The sequence below is a fragment of the Aspergillus tanneri genome (genome assembly GCF_003426965.1).
Source record: "Aspergillus tanneri strain NIH1004 chromosome Unknown AapTan_1_pilon_pilon_pilon, whole genome shotgun sequence".
NCBI lineage: Eukaryota > Fungi > Ascomycota > Eurotiomycetes > Eurotiales > Aspergillaceae > Aspergillus > Aspergillus tanneri.
Genome location: NW_022984628.1, coordinates 181071 through 208041, shown reverse-complemented (window position 1 = coordinate 208041; position 26971 = coordinate 181071). Strand labels below are relative to the sequence as shown.

Here is a 26971-nt window from a genome sequence, read left to right as displayed (position 1 = left end):
TCTTAACACGGTCACTTGTAGTCGCTCACATTTAGAATAGGGAGAGACATCATATCGATCCTGTATTTTCTCCAATGTCCGACCTTCTACGGTTTTTCATCTAGCAGATAAGAGTATAGACGCCCTAGTCAGTAGTGACCTGTTGTCATTCATGTATATACTATCAATCAATATGGCGAACATACCTACGATTCATAGGAGTGAAACTATAACCAGGGACACATTAACTACAATGACGCTCTACCATATGACTGCACAGTGTCCGAGGTTGGTGATGTCGAAGAAGGAAGTCAATGCACATTTAGTGCACCAATACAGAGCGAGTTTGACCTAAGGTGGCTTTACCAGATCTCTCTGCAACTAACAGATCTATATTTTCACATCAGGAAGCACAATAAACCTATACCACAAACTTGCAAAAGAATTCATTCTGGCGGTAGGCGTCTCTTATTATCGTATTACTGTAATCGTGCGTCCATTGTTTTGGCTACCCTGTAGGGACACTATTGCGCAGCACCCCATTCAGAGAGCACTGAAGGAGGATGTCACGTAGACCATACAGGTGAACAATCTGGCCGAAAGCCACCAGGATGTGGAATATTTGGTGACTGGCTCCCTGTGTTTAAGATTCGGTAATTAGGAACGATCGAACTAGATAAGAGGAAACCAAACATACCAACAAATCAAACCTCCGTGGCCAGAACCTTTCAGGAAATCGAGAGACATAGGCAGTAGTGCCGACTGCATACGATGAACAAGTTACTGACAGGCTTTTCAAAGGGAATTTTTCTAGACCTGCAGTACCTTCAAATACAGCGACGTGGAAGATCGGAGCAAGACCACTCGCTGCCAAAAGAAAGAAGACCAATGCCCTGTAAAGGGAATAAGTTAGATAAATCTCAAATAGCGGCTTCATTAAAGATTCAATACCTCCAAGGTCCGGAATGGGCTCCGTCCATATGGGGATCAAGTGCAACCCGAAATACCAGGGCCGCACAAAACATGGTCATGGATATGTACGTGACCTGGAGGAATGGGGAGCCGTACAGTCCAAAATAGGTAATAGAGATGCAGGTTGTAGATATTGCCATGATGATCCCAAGATAATCCAGTTTTAGGAAGGCCGCTGCAATCTTCTCTGAGTGAGCATTGGCAGCATGGAATGCTGCCTGTAGAATGTTAATTGGATTCAGGTCAAAAAATGAACACAGCCGCTACTTACAGAGAAGAGTAGACACCCAGCCGTTCCCACAACATACATTTGAATAGCCATAATATCGAAAAAGGGAGCATCAAACAGAAGAGGAGAGGCCCAGTATTCGACCACCAATATCAAAGCCGCAAAATACATTCCAGGGAGAAGATGGGACCAAGTATTGATAAGCTCGTTATGGGGGTAGAATAACGACCAGAAGCAGTCTTCGAAAGTGCCAAGCTGTGGTCTATACCAATGAACAATGAATGGATCCAATTGCATCCATGTTGGGATCTGGGACACATGGTATACTAGCGGTTTGACTGGCTCTGTGGGATTAGAGTACCTTGTCTTTTCCTCCGAACGGGTCGATGGCCTCAGTAAGGACGAGACGCCTAGACGCAGAGATTCTGTTGCCATAATCTATGAAGATTTACTTTAGTCTCGGTTTGTTGAAAGAGCGCGGGAGGATACTGAGCGAGCACGGTTATCTGTACATCATGAGATATTTAAATGCTAGAACCGAAGCGGAGACGCAAAACTTTCTAAAAAAAGATTGAACTCCCAGACAGGAAAACGCCTAATATCGTGTTGCCAACGTTGCTTAGTCCAAGAGTATGAGGTTGCACTCTTCGAGGTATTAGGTACACTTTTACGGTGTAGATCCAATGATAGGATCCTTTCCCTCCTGGCCGTATAACAAATCACGCAGGCTTTATCAACGCCCAGAACTGAGCTGGCTCCGTTTCTTGACCACCTTGGAAGCGGACACGTATTGGTCTTGTTTCTGATTGATCTGTCCATGGCCTGTCATCGTAGCCGGAGCTGAATCACGGCTGACCCGGAGGAGTATCAGAAAAACATGCAATACAAGATATTGAGGGGTTCGGAGGTATCACCCAGAGTAGAAAGTGGAATGAAGGGTTTCATAGGCTGAATCGATATTGGGCAACAGGACAATTTTTCTCTAAGTCTACATGAGGCTTCTGAAAGGCTGGTGGATTCGTATTCACCGATTCTCTGCCTGTTAGTTCGTGATCCTAAAGTCAGACCAGGCTTGGCAATGATTAATCGGAACTTTATCATTACCATTACAGTGAATCTGGATAACCTTTGTATCCTAACCTCAATCTGGGCTTAAATAAAGCAAAAACTTGACAGTTGATAAGTAACTATTATAATTATATACATTTAAATTTTGATTAAACAATACTGAGAATTGGCTGAATAATAAGAGATTAATTATTGGTAATTTCATCATGATAAATACATGGACCCGCCCCACCCTGTATTTATCATGATAAAATTACCAAAAATCGATCTCTTATTATTCAGCCAATTCTTTATTTTTTTTAATATGAATTTAACTGTATATAATTCTTATAGTTATTTATCAACTGCCAAGTTTTGGCTTTATTTATTCCCAGATTGAGGTTAGGATACAAAGGTTATTCAGATTCACTGTAATGGTAATGATAAAGTTCCGATTAATCATTGCCAAGCCTGTCAGAGTTCAGACTGAATGCATGATACATCTACTATATTAGTATTATAATACCGTACATTACGATTACCAATTTTATAATTACCATGTACCGGGCATACTGTATTGGTTTCAGATATGATACCATGCCGATTTCCGCTGCTGATCAGGCGCCAACCGTATCCCCTGTCCTTGTAAGCTTTTAGTTAGCGTATTTAGCGCCTTGACGGATTCAACCCCACACCACCTCCGATGGGAATTTTGATTATGAAGAGAAGAATAATAGGGCGGTGAGATATGATTGGCCTAGAGCTGAGGTGCTAAATACGCTAAAAGTTTACAAGGAGGACGAAGAGGAGATAAAAGGCGCCGCGGGAGCATCCGGTGGGGAACTCAGCCGCTGTGGGTCTATGAAGCCTTACCCGTCAAGCAACAACCAGTTACTTCTGTCCCTGACAGCATTTACTAATGCGCGACTATCCAGGCAGCGCTTTGTTCCGATTGGGAGCAGATACCAAACTTTGGCCAAGCACTGTGACATCTGCATTATGCCGGGGTCGATTGTACAACTCATCTCGGAGGGTTTTGTTTCGCTCATCAGACCAACCAAAACTTAAGAATGAGGGCGTAATTACTATATCTCCAACACTAGTAAGATTCTGGATTCATATATTATAATAAATCTATAAGGGCCCACAGAGCTAAAGCATTTACAATCCTCCGTATACAGTCCCCACTAAGTCATCCAAACCCCGATAGAGCCCATTGTGGTTGCTAATCTGCTGGGATATGCAGAAGCCAATTGTTCCATACAGACAGATGTAACACATAAAGATATCATTACAGATATCCACGTCGCAATGGAGCGGGCAAATCTAGGGACAAGCTGTGAATTTATATTGGCTTTTTTATACTTGTTTAAGCATATTTCTATATCACCCCCGTATTCGACCAAATGTGTTTGGGTTACGGGCCAACAGGACTGGGGAATGCAATGACAGATCAGGATAAGAAACACGCTACAGAATATCTACGTCTCAAATCTGCAAGACAATCTCACTAGTCCCTAAATGGAAATTCCTGTTGATTGATTTATTGACTGATGTAACTAGTCATATTTGGATTTCTCAGCTATTCGCCAGAAAAGGTCATGGTCCGTACTATATGGAAACACTTCCCAATTGAGCTTTAATAAGGGTGATGACAGCGACACTCCAAATCCTCCTAATTAAGCTATTTTTAGCATTTTGACTCACCAAAATTGGCTCTAGAGTGCAGTGTTGGGACCACAAAGTAACACTATTTAGATATACATAACGAGCCTTCCACCCCGCGCCTCCCAATAGCTGGTTGTAATACACAAGAACACGCTCTTCCAACTGCAGTTCCTTTCCTACCCCCAAAGTAGTTATAGTATCTACTCTGTATTGTCACATAGTATAGAGTAGCTTATAGAGGCAATAGTACTAAGAAACATAAAAAGACTAGATTTTAACACATATAACCGGGCGTCATACTACTTAGGAAGTTAGGGGTTGTCGAAATATCATAGGCGGTGTCGTTAATGAATCTCTGTTAAACTAGCAGTGCTCAGCTTCTCCAATTGGGAAGTGTCTCCTTATAGTATAGAATGGTTAAATTCGCCCAAAGACCCATCCAGCAGGCTAATACAACAAACACTCCAATTCAATCACATTCCTTCCTCTGGAACCGGGCCCTCATTGGACAAATATCACGCCCAGGTTCTTGATCCCCTTCTGGAAACGGACGCTGGATTGTGTAGCCAATATGATGTGACATGCGATCGATCATGGCATTTGACTCGGGGGAATAGTGCTGTCGTCGTCAGCATCAACTATTGTGTATATTAATAATAGATATTATCTCACAGCAATTTCCCGTCGCTCATAATTCTTCGGAATATCCTCGTCTAGATAGAATGTCTTCACATCATCCACGAAGAGCGTTGTCCGACCATGTTTGCCGAATTTCCCTAGTACGCCCACCATATTTGTATACTGGGCACTTCTTTTGTCAGAACAAGCCAATAGAGAACAAAATAAGGACCGATCTTACAGGGAACAGATTGCCCCCTGGTTGCCAAATACAAAGTTTGGATTTTCCGCCTTACTCTGATTATGCCTTAAATGGTGATGTTCGGCAAGATCTTCCAATGATAAAGTCTCTCCGTCCTTGGAAAAGGATAGAAGTGACTCAAACAGAGTCATATTAATATTAATATTATCACCAATGGCGCGATCATTTCGAGTCGGTGCTGCTGGGCAGTTAATCACATACTGCACCAGATCGTCCTATAGTATGGATGTCAGCATGTCACCATCAACAGGACTATGGAAGTCAGTTACGTTAAAATTATCAAGATCAATCGTTTCCGGCCACCCATTCATGGCGAATGTTGGCGCGAGGACGAGCATACTCTAATGCTATTAGTTAGTGTTTCTAAAGATAAAAATACGATGCATACATTGTCATCTCCAAAGTTCCACACATCACGAACAGCATGAGCAAGCTCAGAATAGGTGATGTTCCGTCCACTGCGATTAATGTACCCCCTGTTCGCCAGGGCATTGATGGCGGGACAGGACGAACGCCGATATTCTCCATTGCGAGACCCATTGTAGAATCGCTGGTAGTAGTTAACCTTCTCGTCGATATGGAAGGCTTTTTTTTCTGGCAAAATGTGCGAAGGAGTAGGAATAAAAGGCTCATTCACGCCAAAATTTGGACTGTCAGGTTGGAGGACTTTCTGGTGAAAAGGGGCAGCGAAACCCCAGTCAATCTGAGCGCTAGATTGAATGGAGATAGGCAGTAGTATTCCCAGGTATACAACAAGATTCATTTTGTTTAGAGGTGAGTAATTATGGACGGACGTTAGCAACAATACTGAGAATAATGCGGTTAGTCTAATATAGTCAACGGAACTGGGTGACATACTCGTGGATTTAATTTGACATCAAGGTTCTGGCCAATTCCTCTAATTAGGAAACACCTAATCCAGTATCTCGTGCACGCCCTCCATTAACAAGAGGACTGCAGGGCGCAGTCGGCGGTTCGCGCAACTTCCATGTAGGGACATGACTACAACATACATACTGTCAGAATAGGCAGATATACCATTATTACATGCAAATTGTAACAGCGCTACTTTTTGTGGTCTAGTGGTATATCTGACACATACATATATACATAATACAACCATACATACGCAAATACCATACATACATGCATGCACGGGATGTACCGTATGCGTGGTATGTATGGTATTTGCCATCTATTAGTATATCTTTTAAGGTCTGATGTATGTGGCTGGCAAATCCTGTCTATACTGATTGGATTGGCTATTGGGCACTTCAGACACATACATACCCCTGGGCCCTTCAAAAAGCTGACGGAAATCAAGAATGTAACGTATGATTGTATGTCTAGGTGTTGCTGGATTCTTACCCTTACCCTGTAGGAAGACGAGTGTATAGCCGAAGGCATAAAATTAGCAATGGAGTATATGACAGATATACTGGCCCGGCTACCTCTCACATAAACTGCTACAAACCAAACAAGATCAAACGAGGAGATCCAACGCTGCCCAGCATGCAACTATCTTACATCTACATAGTGTTCTCTGTTCTGTGGTTTTTTCTTTGCCTTTCTATCATTGCATTACCTATTATTTCTCAGACAGTCTTAATGAGCTATGCTCTATTGCCTGGAGATGGAATCGATCCATATACTCTGCCCATGTTAGACCCGAAACCATGGGAACGAGTGGAAGAGATCCGCCGTGCGCGTGAGGGCTATGTTTATGGACCACCCCTGTTGGGGAATACCTCTGCCTTCCCGACTGGAGTGTTGGGAGATGCCATGGTGGCTCGTGACCGAGCCCAGTGGTTTAAGGATGTGGAATATGTGACGAATAATGTCTATCCAGAGATAGAAAAGGCGGCTACAGCTTTAGCAATGGTGAGTATATTAATGGTAGTATATAGGTGCAACAGAATGCTAAGTATTTACCACAGGCAGGGGGTTTGCAGGACCTATCTGACTACAAGGTCCTCTACGAGGGGCAATGGCGCTTCACTGTCCCGGATGGTGTGGCACCAGGCATGTTGACCAACTGGACACAAGACCTACTATTCTCAATGGAACGGCTATCTACCAACCCATATGTGGTCCGCCGTCTCCATCCACATCACGATGCACTTCCCTTTCCCGTGGAAGATCGAGTTGTGCGACATCTGGCCTCGGGAAGGACGCTTGCTGATCTGCATGACGAAGGGCGGTTGTTTATCGGTGACCACTCATATCAAGCAAGATATCCGAAGACACCAGGACGCTGGACTGCAGCATGTACAGGGTATTTCTTTATTCACCCCTACTCAGGTGAATTCAAACCGCTGGCGATCAAGACGAACATGGGCCGTGATCTAACCTATACTCCGCTGGATGATGAGAATGACTGGCTCTTTGCCAAAATGGCCTTTAGCATGAATGATCTCTTTCATTCACAGCTGTATCACCTCGCAAACACCCACGATGTTGCAGAGCCTGTGCATCAGGCAGCTCTTCGGACGATGAGCTCTCGACATCCTGTGCGTGGATTCCTGGATCGCTGTAAGTTCTGTTGATAAAGTATCTAGACTGAGTCAGCTAATCTTTATTCACAGTAATGTATCAGGCATATGCGGTGCGTCCTATCGGAGAAGAGTTCCTCTTTAATGAGGGAGGATTTTACGATAGCTCTTTTGCCATGCCCAATTTCTCTGGCAAAAAATTCGCCACAGAGGCATACTGGGGCCACGCAGGTCACTTCCAAGCCACTGGATTTTACCGCGACCTCGCTGACCGAGGTTTGGTCGACTGCAAGTACGGACCGGCATTGAGCTCTTTTCCCTTTTATTCAACTGTGGCGCCGATGGTGGACGCCATAGAGGAATTTGTGCAAGACTTCGTGAAATCCTACTATAAGTCCGAAGACATTATAAGCCAGGACGACGAGTTACAAGCGTGGATTATTGAAGCCAACGAAGAAGCTAAAGTAATTGATTTCTTCCAGCCACCTCTTCTTAACCGTGAATCACTTACTTCCATCCTGTCGCATATGGCCTTCCTGTCTGGAATTGCCCACCATGCTTTAAATGGCGCCACTGTCGGGGAAGCATCGGGAACTTTACCTTTACACCCATCATCTTTTAACCATCCTCTCCCGGAAAGCAAAGGTAGCATTACATCTCTTCTACCATATTTGCACAATGAAACCGAAGCTATAAAGCAAGCCTCTCTCCTTGTACGCTTTAACCGCCCTCTCCTGAGTGAGCAGGGTGGCAACCTTCCCCAGATGTTTTCAGGTGTCCGCTTTCTCTCGCGGATAGAGGAGGCGGTACAGAGTGCTGAGACACGGTTCCGAGAGCGTATGTTAGCTATTAGTGATGATATTCGGGCGATGGAGTTTGATGATGAGGGATTGTCACAGGGAATGCCTTTTATTTGGAGGTCGATCGATCCAAGGAAGATTCCATATTATCTATGTGTATAAAATTACCCAGAGAACGTTGTGCGCTCAGAGGTAGGCCAAAGCCGCAGATCGATCGGTTCCATATTACAGAGAGCTTCAAATATCGAGGTTCTATTTCACATCATGCTGTCAACAGTATATTCGAAATTTATAGTATTCCATAAGGTGTATTTAGCATGACGAAAATCCATGTTAGAGTGTCACGGATGTATTGAGTGGTTTGGGCCGGTACAAATAAATATGTCATGGAAAAAGGAACCTCCTTCACTTCATTCTTTGATTACCTCTTCAATGATTCTTGCACTGCGGCTATTGAAAACACCCAAGCGCTGAGCCCCTATGGAGTAAATTAGAGCTTTGACACTGGCCTCCCTATCGTCATATCCCACACCCGTTTAACGGCCTTGGAATACTTCTGTGAATCCTGGGCCATATGCGCACAGTGCCCACTGCCATCGAAAAGAACTTCCTGCACATTCCACCCTTTTTGTCGAGCGTCATCTGCATGGTCTCTCACATCGTGCCAGTCCGTCATCCTGTCTGTTTTGGAATAGAGGTAACAGATATTACCGTTGACGCCGGCATCGCGTACCTTGTCGCCTGGGCAGATGGTTTTGTCATCCAACAGCGTGCGCCGCATCAAACTAGCTGGGTTCTCATTCCCACAGGCGATCCAGGCGTAAAGAACAACTAGAAGAGCATGTATCACTGCGGAGCCGAAGATGCGACCCGAGGGGGGCAAGGAGAAGACCATTGCATCGTAAGACTTCCAGTATGTCCCCTTAGCGGGCGTGCTGTCCAGCACCAACCCAATGAGCGGTAAAGGTTCGTGGAGAGTTTCACGAAGAGTAATAAGAAGTTGCGTGGCCGTGTTGGTACCGCCGTTTGAAAAGGTATGCAGCAGGATCTTGGGCGGATGATTGCTGGAACTCTCGGCCAGCGAGTTGCAAATAGCCCTGGCGGCTGGCTGAATGGCTCGTCGCTGGTAAGCATAACTGCTGACCAGAATGGCCACTTCGGACTCAATTAAAAGAATTCGGGCATGGGGAGCAATGGAGCGGTGGAGATCGACATATTTAGCAATATGTTTGGGGGAGGCCCCCAACCAGGTGCAGATCACTACCAGCTGTCCGGGATGTGGCTTTTCCGGCGAGCAAAGCCAAGTGCGAAGCCCTAAAGGCTCAAACTGCGGGAACACCTGCGTCATGGCAAAAGCAATACAACCCTAACCAGTCTGACAAATCCAATACCTCGGAGACGCCGCTGGAATTCTTGCTCCTATTATTTGGAGGCCTGCCCCCTTTTATATCTTGTCAGTCGTCCGGACCCCTCTTCCTTCCCCGAGAATCCCTCGTAATCCTGGCATTGATCGATTAATTAAGCACAACGCCGTTATTGACCATGACTATTACTCAGAATCTTCGCTCTTTTACTTCCCACGACTCCGTCGATGCCAGAGCTCCTCCAGCGACTCCTGCCACACCCCCACTTCCCCCTAACGGGGGCTTCGCAGCCTGGATAGGCGTCTTTGCTGGATTTCTGCTGTTCATCACCACTTGGGGCTTTTCCACCGCCTATGGCGCCTTCCAGCATTACTACCAGATCGATCTACTGAGCAGCAGTTCTGCGTCACGGCTCTCATGGATCGGTACTGTCAATGCCTTCTTTCTTATCTCAACGGGGGTTATTGCTGGCCCCCTATTCGATCGGGGATTCTTGATACATTTAATGACTGCCGGGTGTTTCCTGACCACACTGGGGCTGATGATGCTAAGCCTTTCCCACAAGTACTACCAGGTCCTGCTCTCTCAGGGCTTCTGCTGTGGAATCGGCAGTGGCCTAATCTACGTGCCTGCGCTGTCTCTGGTGTCTACAAGTTTTACAACACGCAGAGGAATTGCTGTTGGTATGGTAACGTGTGGCGCAAGCATCGGTACTCCTCTAACCAGAACTTATTTAATTGTACAAGCTAACAAGAACAGGTGGTGTTCTCTTCCCTATTATCTTTATCCGCCTCCAACCACGTATTGGCTTCCCATGGACTGTTCGAGTTATGGGATTTATCCAGCTAGCTTGCTCGTGTGTTGCAGTACCACTGCTTATGGCCACCACGAAACCGAAACGCGCATCACCTCGCCAGCTGATCCATTGGCATGCGTTAAGAGAGTGGAGTTTTAATGCCTATGCAGTGGCCAATTTCCTTATATTTATGGCATATTTTATTCCGCTATTCTACGTGCCGGTCTTCGCCTCTCAAGCCCTGCAGACCTCAAAAGACATGAGCTTCTACCTCGTTTCGGTACTTAATGCAGGCTCTGCTGCTGGTCGTATTGGATCCGCCCTGTTGACACAGCGACTGGGTGCTAGTTGGATCCTTTTCACCAGCGTTATCGCATCGGCGGTCCTCCTTTTCGGGTGGATAGGCGTGAACTCGCTGGCATCCTTTGTGGTATTCTGTGTCCTATTCGGCACCTTCTCCGGGGTGCTTATCTCGGCGAACCCACTGGTTATCGCTCACCCCGTGGTCTCGCCTACTCCTGCTATGATAGGCACACGAATGGGGATGCAGTGGTTTGCTACGAGTCTAGGTGTGCTAATTGGGGCGCCACTGGCAGGGGTAATAGAGGGACACGGCGGAGGAAATGGGTATCTGGGATTGCAGGGGTTCAGCGGCGCCATCATGGCTGTGGGGGCGCTGTTCCTCCTTGTGCCGCTCGTGGCGGTGTGGAAGTATGATCGCAGCCGCAAGGAAGAATCTCGATAAGTTGAATGTTTACAAAGGGGAGGGCAAAAGGGGGGGTAGATCTAGGCCTCGGCTTATTGGAGGGCCACTAGCAGGAATGATAATGAGATGGCGGAGGGGCGTTTAGCTGCGCTATCGTGGTTGTGGGAACTCCGCTATTCCTTGTGCCGGTTATGGCGGTTGGAAGTAGTTGGAAGTATGATCGAACCCAAACGACGAATCTCGATAGGTTGATCTTTGTCTAGGAAAGACCGTAGCATCCAGTCGGAACAAAGCAATTGCTTTTTCCTGGCTACTTAACCGGCATCGGACGGCTTTAGTGCCGACGTTGGCGTAATCAAGTTGTATTTGGGTCCGTGCCATATAGTTTCGGAAGTTCGGAACATGCCGCCAAGATTTCTGTTTCCTAATTAAGTAGTTACTTAATTAGGTAATTAGAATATGGTTCTTTACGGTAAGAGTCTGTCGTATTAAAACGCATACCGTACCATACAGGGTAGATTTACCGTCTGTTACAATCTATACATCCACATCTATTATATACGCCTACATATTTCTACACCTCCTATCCAAATGCACCGGCAGCCAACAGGAGTATCACCAGGTAGCTTGCGATCCTGCTGCATAGATCCAGTCTACAGCAACCAGTGCATGCCACCTTCGTATCCCCACAGAGCCATATCCTTAGGTCACCCTTCCTCTGCAAGCAACCAAGATGTCCAATCATCACTATTTACGCAACGACAACTATGTATATGCACTCTGTACTTCCCTCGACAAGGTCTTGTGTATGTCGGTAACTTCAATAGGTAAGCCTGTCTCTGCTTTAGTTCCGATAACCAGGAGAATGTCATAATGTAACTCTCATATTTGCCAGAATAAATCTTGTTACATGCTAGTAGATCAAAATATCAACCATCTGATGTCACATTTTAGGGTCCAGGTTGGTGACAAGACAGGCTAGTCTCGGAGATGAGTCTTAATCTAGTAGGTGGTAGAGATGGAGTGAATACCAGGTCTGCCGATGGATAACCCGCATCACGGTGTGCGAATCACGGCCGTGGCATTGGTTGACCTATGGGTCATTCTCTGAGGCCAGACGAGTATCACAAGACATTTTAGATTCATGGGCATCCATGGGCCTCGGAAGTTGGTACTAGACCACCTCTCAGGCTGTGTCGTGGATAATTTAAATAAAGCGACTGGACGTCTTGCTCTAATACTTCATGTGTTTCTCATTCATTCCCACTTTCTAAAGGTTGAGATTTCTAAAGTTATCCCTAGCCCCAGTTACATGAGATATTCAGTATGTTGCTGTTCAACATGTACAATCTGAAAACCCTCGACTTGCAGCTTCCTCCTTCAGTGGTAGCTGCCATGTGGAAGCCTTCCACCCTTGTTGGCTTTGTCTGTGCCTTTTTTATCTCTCAGCTGCTACTGTTCGCTGCTCGGTATCCCAGGACTAGCATGACAGGTATCCCTGGACCGTCGGGCTGGCCTTTGATTGGGATCGGACTGGACTTGCCCGCCCGACCACGGGAGATGTTGAACAAGTGGACTGCACAGTACGGAGATATATTCAAGGCCCGAATTGGCTGGTATGACTGGGTGTTTTTCAACAGCCCCCGCGCTGTGAAAGAGGTTTTCGATAGACAGGTACGTGCATCAATCACGTATATATCTGTGTAGAACCAACAAAGTAATAAATTCCAGGCAGCTGTCACCTCAGACAAGGTGCCACTGCCAATTGCGCAAGAGTTCTGTCTTCGCGGCGACGGCGTGCTTGCCATGACGTACAGTCAAAAATGGAAGCGTCTACATGCCTACCTCAAGCAGCTGTTAAGCCCTCGGGCATCAACGGCATTCATTCCCAGCCAGGAATTTGAAATTAAGCAGCTACTCTCTGACCTGTCCCGCGAAGCAGGCAAGAATAGTAGCACTGACTTCTACATGCACATTCGCAGAATGACTTTCTCTATTGTTATGACATCGGCATACGGGCTTCGCATTCCCAAATGGGACTGCCAGGAGGTCCGTGATGTGTATGGGAACATGCGTATGTTATCTATTATTCTTCGACCAGGAGTATTTTGGATTGATGTGTTTCCGCCACTAAACTGGCTGCCTCGATTCTTGTTCCCCTCATGGCCTAAGGCCAAGTGGATGGCTGAGAAAATGCACAGTGCTAAGATGAGGCATTGGAATAATCTTAAAGAACGTATAGCGCAGGGTAATGCCCCAGAATGCTTTGCTAAGGATCTCATGGAGTCCAATTATCGCGATTATGGTCTCGAGGAGGAGACGATGAGCTGGTTGGCCAGTGGTAGGCTTTCCCGCCCCATACTCCAGAATATACAATCTAATGTCAACAGCTGTGCCTGAAGCTGGCGCTGAAACAACCGCCAGCGCCCTGAACGGCATGATCCGCTACCTGGCCACATTCCCCGAAGCCCAGGCAGCCGCACATGATGAAGTAACTCGCGTCTTAGGGAACAACCGCATGGCGACTCTTGATGACGAGCCCAACATGCCTTACATCCGCGCGCTGATCAAAGAGACGCTGCGCCTGTGTCCTGTGGCGACGACTGGTCTCCGCCGCATGGCAGGTGCAGACATTAAATACCAGGATCATACAATTCCCAAGGGCACAATCCTCTTAGCAAATATCAACCATCTACACTGGGATCCGGCACGATTCGACGAACCCTTTAAATTCAAACCAGAACGGTATTTGAACCACCCGCACCGGTCTGCTGTATATGCAGCAGGCGCAGACATCATGGCACGCGATCATTTCACCTTTGGTGCGGGGCGCCGTATTTGTCCGGGGATTCATCTTGCTGAGAACGGGCTGTTCCTGGCTGTGTCGAATATTATCTGGGCGTACGAGTTTCGGCCTCCTATAGGGGAAGACGGGAAGGAGGAGCCATTGGATATTAGCGACGAGGGCTTCATGGAGGGGGCGATTCGAGTACCGAAGCAGTACTCGATTCGGATTCTGGAGAGAACCCGTGAGAGGTCGGAGGTGATCCAGAAGGCATGGGCACAGGCGCAGGAGGATGGATATGTGTTAAGGGGGGTTCACGTAGATGCCGATGGGGGTGTTAAGGGGGGAGTGAAGAAATAACGTAACGAGCTTGTGATGGTCTTTCATTTTGGTTTCATTTAAATTGACAGAGTACTGGTTATCAAATCATTAGTAAAGGTTCTTGGTTCCTTGAAATTCAGACCATAGTTCAGCCCATCCTTAGTGTTTATCCTTAGGTTGATTTTTTTTCTTGTTCATACAACTCGCACCAGACTGCGGCAAAACCGCGGTTTTGGGTATCATAGTCAAAACCACAACCGCAAGGAAACCGCACTAGCATAACTCTTGCTTTTTTAACCAATTCTAGCATATTAGATGACACTTATGCGGCGTTACATACTCTTGTTTTTAATATGAAGATACACCTATTCTGGTTAAAACAGTGAGCCCTTTAACCTCTCAGGCTAATTGTCCTTATTATCCCTGCTGTTCATATTGCCCCTATTGGTTATAGCTCCTCTAACGCTTTATAGACGTGCACCCAGGCGATATGCTCCTCGGAGTGTACGATAATAAGCTATTATAAAAACTTAAAGACAAGGAATGCACATCCCCCGTACCCCGCAAGCAGGTCTTATCCAAATAGACTATCTCTCACGACCCATGCGTTCCAAGGAAGCAATATTACTTTTTAACTTTGGTGGGGCTAGGATCAGACCAGAACCTCACGGCACTGATATAATGATATTAGAATATCGAGCTCCTAAATTACTATATGTAGACCAGAATCTAATAATAAGGCAGAAAAAGAGTTATCTACCACGCATCCTGCAGCTTAAACTAAGCAGGTACGACGGAAGCGGTGCCGAAGTAAGATCGTTTAAAGCTATAAATAATGCTGATAATAGTCTCTCATTTCTAGATATACCTATTGAGAAGACGCAGGCGCGGTCAGGGAGGGTTCGGAAGAGGCCTAAGCCACCTAAGGGATTTGAGATTGATAAGCTGTGATATTAGAGACTTAAAAAAGAAATCGAATTTGGTCTAAAAGTGTATTCTAAAGGTTTTAAATTAAAAGATACAGGAAACTTATTACATACTAGATACTCCAAAAATACTACGAAAAGTGCATAATTTATGCATTCACACAAAAATCACGAGTTTTATTATGTTTGCAATGTTTACATATCCATGGATAACCGCAAAATCCGCGGTTTTCCAAAGTGAAAACCACAACCGCCCACAGTGTGGTTTGCGGTTGCGGTTTTGGCTATCCGCGGTTGTCCATGGTTTTGCCGCAGTCTAGTAGGAACCACAGGGACAACAGGGACAATAGGGACATTGGCCCAAGAGATCAAACTGGCTGTGAAGGATAGGTCAAGAATCGGCTAAGCTCGGGTCCTGAACCCTTATAGATAATCTGAGTATACAGCGACGCAAAGCTATGGTAGTATCTTAATGACGAGTTGATGTATTGTCATAGTCTCATTGACTGTATCATCTTATCTATAGGCATACTATATAATCTTAATCTATTCGAAGGAGAAGAGATCAAGAATTAGTTTTGAATATATCTTGATATAAGATATAGTGATATTCTTCTACTACTTTACCTAGCTGACTGGTTAATATACCCGGCCAAGTAGAATTATCACATTCTAATCCTTGCTTTTCAGCTACCTAAGATATTACTATGTCTCGCCAGAACCATTCCGATTCCTTAAATGTTACGGAAACACTCTAATCCGCCCGACTTGGTAACGATCGATTCAACCCCTGAATCCTTTAGACAGTTGAACACCTCAATGAGAATATAGGGAACCACTTAGTAGGCTCAGTTGGTTGAGATACTGCGATTCCTCGCGTTTCGACCGAAGGACATCTACATCCTAGTTAGGCTAGTTGGCCTGTAGCTGATGGAATAGCTCCCTGCGCATCACTTCCCCTGAACTCCACAACATTAATGGAACCTTCACGAGCTACTCTCTTACCTAGATCTTGATCTATCTCCCCGGCTCCAGACATACAAGCCCTGGAAAGTGATCTGAAGCATTGGAGAAGAATTTAAGAGTTGCGTGAAAGTATTTGAGAAGTAAAAGGTCAGATTAAAGAAAGCTCGCTGGCTTAACGCTGAAGAGACACCTTGTCTTCCTTGGAAGACCACGGAGCTATTAAACTTAAGAATATTACTTTATTTAATCTCGATCTTGGCCTTTAACAAAGGCAAGAATGGATTCTAGACATGGATCATACTTTTAAAGGAGGACCACGCAAGTATAATACAGATAAGAGGAAAGCTATTGCCGCTTTAGGGCAGATGAAACCAAACTGCAGGCAGAGATGGTACTAAAACATAGAAGGAAAGACCGCTAAGACCAACAAGAAGCTAAGAGGTCGTGGCCTTTTTTAAGGATGAACTATTACTCTTAGTTGTATTCCTACACCACACTCCCTACGCCGTCCTACGGCCCTGTCATACTTCATGCGGCGACCAACTTTCAAGTGAATTAAGAAAGGGGGATATGCAGGACCTAGACAAACTACATCGTACAATCAGCCCGGGCACAATACGATATATTTTCTTCCAGATATTACTTTTCAGCTGGCATCTTAATCTTACCTTCTTCCCGCTCACCGTCCTCAGCTTTGCTAGCGATAGCTAGTCACTAATGGCAGCTAGCCACTGGTGATAGGGAGTCACTAGTGATAGGTTGCGTGTAGGCTTTTACCCCCTCTGTTGGAAGCATGAAGGAGTCTGGGGTTCAGGGGGTACGGAGGCACCCACGAACTAGGCTAAATACATAACAGGTGCTGACTATGACAGTGCAGACCGGCACCCGGAGCGGAGGGCTAACCCGATGTTCCAACACCACATACAGCCATATTATTCGAGAAAATGCTGTCAAGTGCATTAGTCCGACTAGTCCGACTAGTCCGACGCCGCATGCCGAGAACTACCTCGGCTCGGCCTAAGGTGGGCACTGTCAGGCTTATTAGGCCGGCCGGCCCAAGCTGCACTTACTCTGGAACAGCGAAGGGATACAGCAGAACCATGTTTATTTTCTCTTTCAGCAATTCTGCTGAATTTGAGCATGTCGACTGCTAGCCGAAGACGTAATGGCTCCCAAGCCTCTTGTGAGCCGTGTCGCAAGAGCAAGACACGGTGCGACCATCAAAAGCCCACCTGCGGTTCTTGCCAACGCCGAGGACTCGAGACGTGGTGCTGGTACCATCCTGCGCCTCTCACAAAGCCCCGGGGTTGTCAGGTCTCACTGTCACGTACTAGTCCGAGCACACGTCTTGCGACTAGCGACGACGATTCTATTCTGGAAAGCCGCAATACCACAGCTTGTATACAAGCAAAAACAGCGCCCAGGTTCCAAACATGGCCATTTATCATGGGCGACCGTAAAAGCACGTCGCAGGCTTCCATGATAAAGACTGATGATAGGCCTGCGTTTTTCGAACATATAACAACTGCAGGAGAGATCCTCTCCTTGTTGGAATCCCTCGTTGATATTGAACACCTGATAGACGAGTACTTTTCTTTCAGCCAAACCGCGCTTGTGCCAGAGCAACTCATCCTTGGCCTCATTACAGCAATTCGAAACAGCTCGACATTTGCAAATCGCAGTAGCGACCTGGGGTTTTATGAGGCTGTACTAAAGTCATCTGCGTCTGACGTTACCATAGCACCAAACTTAGATGTCGAGGGATTCTGCACCTTATTCTCCGGTGATAAATTGTGTGTTGAAGCTGTTGGTTTTCTATGCAGCCTTTCAGCGCGTTCCGCCCTATATCGGCTCGCCCGCGGTACACAAGTAAAGGATGACTTCATTCAGAAACTTGTTCGCTGCAGCAATTTAAGCTTGCGACTAGCTCGAGACCTCGCAACACAGCCAAATGATGTCATCATTTGGCTTGGTTATGACAATTTGCAGCTTATGACGCTTATTGAAGGGGAAGCAAGTAAGTGTCTAGCTTAAATTTCACATACAAACATCCCTCGTCCTAACTATGATCATTTTCAGGCTTGGATGTCTGGCGAAGAATGGGCGAACTGGCAACAGACATATTCGCCTTGGGGCTCCATCGTGAAGCAACATATTCTAGTGAAACAACACCATTCTTTCTGATAGAATGCCGAAGGAGGATATTTGCAACTGCTTACCATATAGATAAGGTCTTCTCAACTGTCTTTGACCGACCGCCTCGGATATCTAGGCGGCATATTGACTGCAAGCCACCCCTCGATATTTCGGACGAAGCTCTTTTTGCGCCGGCTATCCTCGCGCAAGAGCAACGAAAATTGACAGAGGATGGCTGGAATCTTAAGGGCTATAGAAGCACATCTTGGGCTCGTATACGCTACATGCTTGGAGAGTTCCGGGAAAAAGTCGAAGAATACCAACCTCGATCACGCCAGACTACTACTGAGGCCGAATTAAGGTATGGCTATAAAAGAATTTTTGATAGTAATACGGCAGTAACAATTATTAGGAACCTTTCTGATCTTTGTCATACAACTTGGAATTCCTTACCGTCCCACCTCAGATATAGCCAGGACAATTTGCCACCGAACGGCTCTTCAGCGGTGTGTCTTATGCTTGCAAAAGTATACCTGACCTACCTTTACATTGATTTCCAAATCTACCGCATAATCGACAAAAATATCCGGTCAAATCCTCCAGAGATCTTCCAAGTATCATGGACGATGCTTGAGACTGTTTTACACATGGCAAGCATGCGCAACAGCGCTGGGTTCACCCCACGTGATCTTCCCGGTATTGTATGTCGCCTTTATTTCCTGCAAATTATCTCCATTGCTAATCTTGGGCCCTCAGTTTCTGTCATATGGGTTGTGCTGCGCTGCGGTACTCACAGAATTATTACAAGCTGTTTCTTCCGACCCGACTCAAAGCTTACCGTCAGGTTCAAATAGGCCGCTCCTGATACGGCGCCTAGCTGTTTTTATATCTCAACTCGAGACTGTGTGCAGTCCCAGTGACATCAACTACAAGTTCTGCAGAGAAGCCGCAACAGTCTTTTCACGCAAGCTTGACTATATTCTAGAAGGACCTGCACCTCCTGTGACCACAGTACCTGCAGACATTTCTAGAGATTTAAGCACAAGTCCTAATTTAGCTGCCACAAATTTTTTCGGGGTTGATTGTATGAACATTGATGGTTTTGCTAATCTCAATTCCGAGCTTGCAAGCTGGGCTATAGATGCTGATTCGGGGTGTATTAATAACGACTGGAATATATTTTGACAATCATCCATGCATATAGTCCAGATACTAGTTTCTTAAGCCATTGCCACTAAGGAGTGGAAATATACGCCGTCTAAATTAAATACATTTGAACGGCACTAATTACAACATCGATACAAATAGAACATTGTGGTGCAAATCCTCGGACAAGGCAGGCATAACTAGTTCCTAAAGAACCGCTGAGTCATCTACACACATTGTTGCCGATAAATTAGTAAGTTGCCCATAGATAAAAGCCAAAACGGCGCACAGCATGAAAGGGCTATGATTATAATGAAGTCCTTGGACGAAATTGGCAGTCGCGGATACAACGACAGACATGTTTGCGAAATAGTAGTGATCTGAGCGCTGGAAACAAAGTCGAAGCTTTAGAGAACTTACAAAATGACTGCAAAGAGGATAGGTGACCACTTAGCTTAATTATCTAGCGCCTTGGAATCCCACACAGGCTTCGTGGACCACACCCTCTGAATACTTTAGGCATTATACACATCCTGCATACGATAGAGATACAGTAAGATTGACAATAGAGTGTCATGCCCGCATTCTGTTCCTTCGTAGACTACTTCCGTGTAGCTGGTATAGCTTCGCCCCCTCTCTTCCCTGTTCGCTACAATGGCTGCACGGAACCCATAGCTTATGCAATGCGCCACTAGACCACAAAAAGCGCTGTTACAATTTGCACATAATAATGGTATATCTGCTTTATCTGACAGTGACATAGCGAGGTCTGCTTGCATCTGTGGACGCAATGCTGAGAGCGAGGTGGACCTGGAATGTATGTCGGGGTGGGTCCATGGCCGAAACGGACCCTTCGGGCTTGCACGTGTGGGTCACATCGGATCTGACCAGACCCACCAGTTTTCTGTCTGGCATGCGCTTTCGTATCGATGTTGTACGTGTGTGTGCTTCAAGGATACACTCATGGCTGCAGAGTGTCGTGGACAGAGCCCCTCATAATACTTAGCTACTTTTACCCATGGCTACCTTAAGAGATTATTTAGTAATTTTTCTAGCTGGAGAGCCCTATCTAGCAATACTTGTGTACATTCTACGATGTTTGTTCTATTGCGGCCCCTTGCTATGTTCAGAACCTGAAGGAATAAAGTCGACTGCAAAGCTTATTTACGTTATGTGCACTTATGTTATTAAAAAAAAGCAAAAAAAGGGAGCAATCAGAGACTTTTCCTGTTAGTCATTATACGTAGACAGCTTCAATATATAGACTGTCAAGATTCTGAGAGCTCATCTATGATAGATATTATCAAGACATACGGACATAGTAGGTACTATATATGTTGCTAGTAAGTAGTTATAAACTCGATTACCCTAATAGCTACAAACTTTGATATTGGCTTTTAAGCTCATGATGCAATGTGATTTAATATACTTTCTAGGGCCTTAGGCCGTAGTAAGTAGTCCGACACGGATTTCCGGCATCGGCATGCCTGAGATAGCAGTTGCTAGCGTCCTGCGAGTCAAGCAGGGTGGTGTACATTACTGTTCCAGCTAGCTTCAAGCCCCCTCAGGGCCGTGTAGTAAGAAATGCTCGAGTAGTCGGTAGTTCGATTTACCGGTTACGTGGACGGTAAACCCCGCCAGAGGACATACTGGCACTGGTATGGATATAAGAGCGGGCCAGCGACTGCAGGTACAACCAGATCAATAGTACAACTTCGCTTTTGTCTCCGCTACCTTCTCAAAAGAAAAGAAATAAAAAAAGAAGTCAAATAATCAATAAAAGACATAGGTTACAAGACCGCTGTTATCCTAGGATTGCTCCCGCGGTTGCTGTCCGCCAGCGTTGTCTGCAACTTTTCTGTGGCAGCCTCCAGCAGAGACACCTGCGAGTCCTTCGCTTCAACCTGGGGACAGACCATTGACAGACTTAAGGTGTTGAATCCTGGTACTTCCTGTCCTAACCTCACGGCTGGACAGAGCTATTGCGTGATCGGCACCGTCACGGACGACCCGCAGCCTTCGAGCACGACGGCTTCCACTACGTCGAAGTCCACGACTACCACCTCCTCGCCTGAACCCGGCCAACTCAGCCTGGCTTACAGTCGAACTGCGACAAGTTCCACTTCGTTGCCTCCGGCGACCAGTGCGATACCATTGGACCCTAGTACGGCATCGCAGACGCGCAATTAAAGGCCTGGAGCCCCACTATCGACGAAAGTATGTCTCCATGCATCCACTAAAACATCCGGCATAACTATTTCTAAGTGCCAACCCATCTGTCATGATAGGATGCTCCACCTCTGGCTAGACTACGATGTTTGCGTACACGACCCCGGCGCAGCGACAACGACCTCAACAGCCGAGCCGACACCCAGGGGCAGCCGCAGATGTCCGGTACAGTGAGCAACTGTAGCAAGTTCTACAAGGTCAAGTCGCGTGATTGTTGCTACACGATCGACAATGCGGCGGGGATCACGCTTGCTCAGTTCCGGGAGTGGAATATTGAGATTGATGCATCTTGTACAAGTTTGTGGGTGAATTGCTATGTCTGTATTGATGTTTAGCTTTCCTAAAAGGATTTATGGGCGGATCTAGAGATATGTTGGGAGAACGTTCAGCAAAATGGGTTGGCACTCGGTACTCCATGCCAGGAAGAGAACTGGTGCTGTTCCTGTATCTCCTGCTACGATCCCGGTTTTTCACGTGAACTAGCAAAATAGAGAGAACCTGCGAGCTGCGCCCACACATAGATGTTAATATTCAACAGTCTCAGGCATGATATCAACAGAGTAGCACTACTCGTGGAAAGGCCCGCTGTCGGCGCCATCTTCCTGACACAGCCGCACCCAATGTAGTTAGTCGCACAATACCAAGAAACAGCCAAAGAAGGCTTCTGTTAGTCTTATAGGCCCAGTTCTGTGCAAAGATTCTTCTTCAACCAAAGAGGGCTTGCCGGACAGCGCTTGGCCAAAATAACTATCCTTTGCCCTGCCCCGTCCATGGTGCCCGACGGGGAGCGTGACCAACGAATTTCTCCTGAATTAATTCAATTAATGAGGGTAGAGAGACATGCCATTACTCGTCCATATATAAAACCTGTCAGTCCCCATCAGATACGTAAATTGCCTGACTATCCAAATGCAAGAACTCGAATGACACGCTTTGCAAGAATGCGATGCATGATTCTGTGTAATAAAGATGATCTCACTTAAGACTCTCGCGCTGTACCTGGTGGTCGGGACTCTCCCTACCAGTATGTATATTGACATGTCATAACCTTTAAAGCCTCTCATTGCTAATCCCTTCTTCAAAGGCACATTTGCCCCTGAATGCCACACACACCCCAACTCCAACTCCGACAACGCCCGCCTCACATTATCCACACCCGAGGACCTAAGCGTATTGAGCGACTGCACAACAATAATCGGCGACATCTTCATCAAGAGCACATTCTCGGGATCCTTCGTCCTAAATGGCGTCACCAATATCACCGGGTCTATTTCGATGGCGGTCTACGAGGAGTCGCACCGCATGAACGGCATCGAGATGCTTGATCTGCTATATATCGAAGGCATTTATCTTCCCCAGACCTGGGGGCTAAAGAAACTGCGGTTACCGCGGGTTGAGCGCATGGAGCAGCTGTACTTTATTCAGGGGGTTGAGGAGGGGTGGTTTGACATGGAGGGCTTGAAAATTGCAGACATAATTTCTGTGGCTGGGTATTGGACGAAGTAAGCCATTTTCATCGCTTTTTTTTATATTTTTGGGGGTTTGCGCTAAGGATTTGTAATATATCCTTCCCCTCGTTGTAGAGTGTGACTCGCAGTTTGACAATAGTTACGGATCCATCGTGGAGTATCAGCGATAGACCCAACCCGCTTGAGATCTACCTTCCCTCGCTCAGGGATGCACATTGGGCTAGTTTCAGGGGGTATCTAAGCAGGTTTGTTCGGTCCCAAGCCCCTAATGCCTTCGTGTGCTAACGATCGTGTCAGTCTCTCAACTCCCAACCTTGAAGTGCTAGGCTCACCAGGGGGCCCAGATCCGGGGGGAATGGAAGTGCAAGCCAACTACACGGACTTATCCGGGGTGTACCTGAGTTCGCTCGACAAATTATATGGCGAGCTTTTGCTGGATGGGCATATCACGGGGTACCGCAAACCTGATTCCCCATAGCGGGCTTGGAGCATGCCTACTGACATCGTGTCTTCCGTCCGTAGGATCAATCTTAACGGCTTACAACAGACAAATGCCACGATCACCGTTCGAGCATCGTCGCCAGTGGAGATATATTCGGGTCTCCAGGATGCTGGAATTATAAACCTCTCCGGTGAACTTGAAGCGTTAATACCAACCCATCCTATTTACAGAAATGACGAAGATATGTTAACAAATAATGCAGTATCAACTTTGAAGACATCTTCACCGCCAAGGAATTGAACATCGACTCGAGTACCATATCCGACTGCCCCTCAAGCCTCATCCAACTATACAGAAAACTACATTACTCATACGAGCCCGCATTCTGTACAAGCAACAGATTCTCCCATGTTAGGGGCGATTCAAATCCATCGTCCGGGACCGATCAAACGCATGTCGCCTCTACAACGCCCCTTTCAATCCTGACCTGGTCATCACCGGATATATCATTCCCAACATTCGCCGCATCAGTTCCAGACCGAGATACAGGACCTCACGTTCCAACCGCTATTATTATCTTGCTCCCCATTATAATGGGCTTCTCCATGATGATCGGGACTTGGCTTTGTTTTGCTAGAAGAAAGGCGCGCGGGGATGAAGCAGAGGGGGCACGAGGGCTTTCGGCCGGCGTTCGGATGGAGGGGTTGGATAGTGAAGCCAGGCAAGGGGAATGGCAACAGCAGCAGCAACAGTTACAGCTACAGCAACAGGGGTTAGGAGTTAGTGGGGTGGATGAGGCGCCGCCGCCTTATTCGATGGAGCGGCCAAAATAAGGGCGCCGACGAAGCGATGTATATGTATTTTGCCGTCGTTAATTTGTCGTTGTGGCCGCCCTAGATGCATTGTTTATTATAGCCGTAAACACCGCGTATGGCAGCTAGCAAGGTGGATGTATCAGTTCAGACCAGAAGAAGCTATATAATCAGCTTCATAGTGCTTATATCCTCATCCAACTGCCTCAAATACACAAGAACCTTCTTCGCTGCGTCCGGAAAATGCCCTAATGTGCCGCAAAGTGTAACCTGAAATGGCAATAATATCGGCGACTCTCTCAAGCCCAACGCTACGCTGGGGTCACGATGCACGTTGGATGCGGGAACTTAGGTGGAGTTCTACCACTCAGGATAAGCCACATTACGCGGTGGGACACAGGACGTTGACTGGGATATTGACGATAAGTACGATCCTGTGCACAACTTTGACTGATTAGCTCCGGAGGGAGAATGTGAGAGGGACTAAGAGTATAGGCTGCCACCGTAGTATACAGAGACTGAGGAATTAGTAGAGAGAAAGAAGGGGGATAACGCTACTTTCTTCGATATACGGTATAATGAACGAGATATGAAAAAAAAGCATTACTAAACGTCAGAGGAAAGTATCTTAGCCAACCCTTTCAGTTCAAATATCAGGCTGTTAGAGCTAGATATTATGGCGGATCATAGTGTTTAAGTTATTGAACACTCGCAAACCGCACCAGCTTCTCTTACTGCACTGAAGTAGGATCGACAGTTGATGGCACGAACTAATGGACAAAGGCTAATTTTCTTGTCCAGAGATCTTTCAGAACGGTGCCGCACAAAATGGGTGTACCCGTTCATTTAGGACACATTAAAGACTGCTGGAACTCTCATATATTCTCATATATCACGACGTGCAGGCTTCGAGCTGGGAAAGGTGTACTTACGTGCCCACCCTTTTTTTGGTGCGACGGTGTCGAAGGGTTGGCGACTGTGGAGAAAGGTATGTAATTATATAATCCCATTTAAAAGGGTTGTGGAATGGTTGCCACAAAAGATACAACATGTCCAATTATAAGCTAAGAATGCATTCCCAACCACTGCATACCAGTTTAATCCCCCACAACTTCTCACAACCACTGACAACCAGCTACAACCAAGGGAAACCAGGACTAACTATTAATAAAACCCACAACTCTTCAAAGTCCACAACTAGATGCAATGGTTCGTAAGTTATACATAGTGAAATACTTGTTGGGGACTGGGATAAACCTACGTTCTCAAGTCTAAGCCGCCTGCCGGTAGTGAAGAACAAATGGAATTCTTCTCCCTTGCCATGTGTTCTTGGCCCTTGACTTTCCATGCGAGACTTAGAGTACTACAGCCTCGCGTAGTCTAGATCTACATTGTTTGTCTCAGTGTGATGGCCTTTACCACTTTTTAGGTTCGAGTTGTAAAGCTCCGAGACAAGCGAGACGCGTGGCACGCCCCAGTCTGTTATGTAGCAGTCCTATTTTTGGTTTCTTTCTTTGGTTCCTTGTCATATTTTCAATTAAAAGTACCCCGCTGGCACGTCCACCCTGCTGCCAAGAAGCCAAAAACTAACCATAAAGCATGGGATAAGTTTGATATGCCCCACTCACTCCTGTATATGTGTGGATCAACAACGATACAAGTGTCTATGTAGCCAGCTATGCATACGAAGCCAAAGCATATTTATCAGAACGGCTATTTTAACTTCTAGCCATCCGTAAACAGACTAAAACGAAACGAAGCATGGATACAATACAACCTATCCATAATAATGATCATCTAATTATAACGGCCGTCCAGGCTAGTCTGGATCAGCGGAATGATAGGGTGTGCACAATATCTCACGTTAAGGTAAGACATTGGAATGTGAAATACAAGACATTAGATCCTGAAATGAAAGTTGAAGAAGGGCAGACTTCAGGGCTGTAGCATAATCTGCTCACAATCCCAACTTTGGTTATATGCCCTAAGACATTTCACCCGGCCCCGGAAAGACAAAGGAAAAGAATCAGCAGCCATTATACATGGTCAAAAGGATTTCTCCTCCCTGAGCGGAATGGCTGCGTTGGCAAATCGGCTACAGTTTTCTTGTAAACGGAGCATAGAGTTTCTGGGTATAAAGAATAGCAAGTCAACTACTAAGAAGATAATCAGAGCCATTTGCGAAGAGGAGTTCTATCGCGTTGATAATGGGAGAATACAAACAGTTGCACGGAATTTTAAGGCCGGCATTCGTCAGCACTCTCCTGTCAAAGCTGATTCGGTTGGTTGTCCAGTACTTACTCCTAGTCATCTCGATATAAAGGCCCGCCAGGGGGGTTCAATTCTCCCTGGCAAAATAAGCACCTCCATGACCGTGCAAGTCTCTTTGTTAACAAAGTCTACAGCGCAGATCAAACGCCCTCTGAGTATCCCACTTCCTCCGCCGTTTCAAGAGTAATCTTCTTCCCTTTTTTTAGCGAGGAACCATTGTACAGTATGTTCGTGGGGGTGCAGTCCACAAAGAGTACGACAGAATTCAACCAGTCGGGACAAGAAACCCTTGCTGTCTCCTAGAATTCGGTCCAAGCACAAACTGATATACCTCATACAAACACTGTGGAGCCCGAGGAGGCAGCAAGTTCTGGATTTTCTCCGGATGATATGTTAGATCTCCAGCCGCGTCCGCCAGGGACGCCTGATCGGATGGCAGGTGTGGAAAAGGATGTGCTATTTGCTGCCGGAATTGAGGAGCATACCTCCAAGGCGCCATGGAAAGTTAAGGCGGAGATATCCCTTCACTGCAAAG

General features: G+C 46.3%; 8 protein-coding genes across 8 annotated transcripts; 5 read left to right on the top strand and 3 right to left on the bottom strand.

Annotated features, from left to right (window-relative positions):
* Positions 1–487: 487 nt before the first annotated feature.
* Positions 488–1351, bottom strand: ATNIH1004_002139 (uncharacterized protein; the record flags this gene model as incomplete). Its single annotated transcript, XM_033566834.1, has 5 exons — positions 488–616; positions 677–741; positions 805–872; positions 931–1169; positions 1223–1351. The coding sequence occupies 5 exons, from the start codon at positions 1349–1351 to the stop codon at positions 488–490; spliced, it is 630 nt and encodes a 209-aa protein (XP_033428829.1).
* Positions 1352–4364: 3013 nt separating this feature from the next.
* On the bottom strand, positions 4365–5538 carry ATNIH1004_002138 (uncharacterized protein; the record flags this gene model as incomplete). Its single annotated transcript, XM_033566833.1, has 5 exons — positions 4365–4514; positions 4568–4671; positions 4762–4990; positions 5045–5116; positions 5164–5538. The coding sequence occupies 5 exons, from the start codon at positions 5536–5538 to the stop codon at positions 4365–4367; spliced, it is 930 nt and encodes a 309-aa protein (XP_033428828.1).
* An 845-nt stretch (positions 5539–6383) lies between these two features.
* Positions 6384–8229, top strand: ATNIH1004_002137 (uncharacterized protein; the record flags this gene model as incomplete). Its single annotated transcript, XM_033566832.1, has 3 exons — positions 6384–6656; positions 6713–7307; positions 7361–8229. 3 exons carry the CDS (start codon positions 6384–6386, stop codon positions 8227–8229), a joined length of 1737 nt encoding a protein of 578 aa, XP_033428827.1.
* Positions 8230–8557: 328 nt separating this feature from the next.
* ATNIH1004_002136 (TMEM53 family protein) lies at positions 8558–9415 on the bottom strand (the record flags this gene model as incomplete). The annotated part of the gene is made up of 1 exon (XM_033566831.1): positions 8558–9415. One exon carries the CDS (start codon positions 9413–9415, stop codon positions 8558–8560), a length of 858 nt encoding a protein of 285 aa, XP_033428826.1.
* A 194-nt stretch (positions 9416–9609) lies between these two features.
* On the top strand, positions 9610–10972 carry ATNIH1004_002135 (putative MFS monocarboxylate transporter; the record flags this gene model as incomplete). The annotated part of the gene is made up of 2 exons (XM_033566830.1): positions 9610–10114; positions 10191–10972. 2 exons carry the CDS (start codon positions 9610–9612, stop codon positions 10970–10972), a joined length of 1287 nt encoding a protein of 428 aa, XP_033428825.1.
* A 1287-nt stretch (positions 10973–12259) lies between these two features.
* Positions 12260–14078, top strand: ATNIH1004_002134 (cytochrome P450; the record flags this gene model as incomplete). The annotated part of the gene is made up of 3 exons (XM_033566829.1): positions 12260–12607; positions 12665–13274; positions 13324–14078. 3 exons carry the CDS (start codon positions 12260–12262, stop codon positions 14076–14078), a joined length of 1713 nt encoding a protein of 570 aa, XP_033428824.1.
* A 3018-nt stretch (positions 14079–17096) lies between these two features.
* Positions 17097–21403, top strand: ATNIH1004_002133 (uncharacterized protein; the record flags this gene model as incomplete). The annotated part of the gene is made up of 6 exons (XM_033566828.1): positions 17097–17245; positions 17290–17948; positions 18011–18428; positions 18480–18768; positions 18824–19151; positions 21003–21403. The coding sequence occupies 6 exons, from the start codon at positions 17097–17099 to the stop codon at positions 21401–21403; spliced, it is 2244 nt and encodes a 747-aa protein (XP_033428823.1).
* Positions 21404–22411: 1008 nt separating this feature from the next.
* Positions 22412–24186, top strand: ATNIH1004_002132 (uncharacterized protein; the record flags this gene model as incomplete). Its single annotated transcript, XM_033566827.1, has 5 exons — positions 22412–22466; positions 22527–22944; positions 23209–23364; positions 23434–23556; positions 23616–24186. 5 exons carry the CDS (start codon positions 22412–22414, stop codon positions 24184–24186), a joined length of 1323 nt encoding a protein of 440 aa, XP_033428822.1.
* Between the last annotated feature and the right edge of the window lie 2785 nt (positions 24187–26971).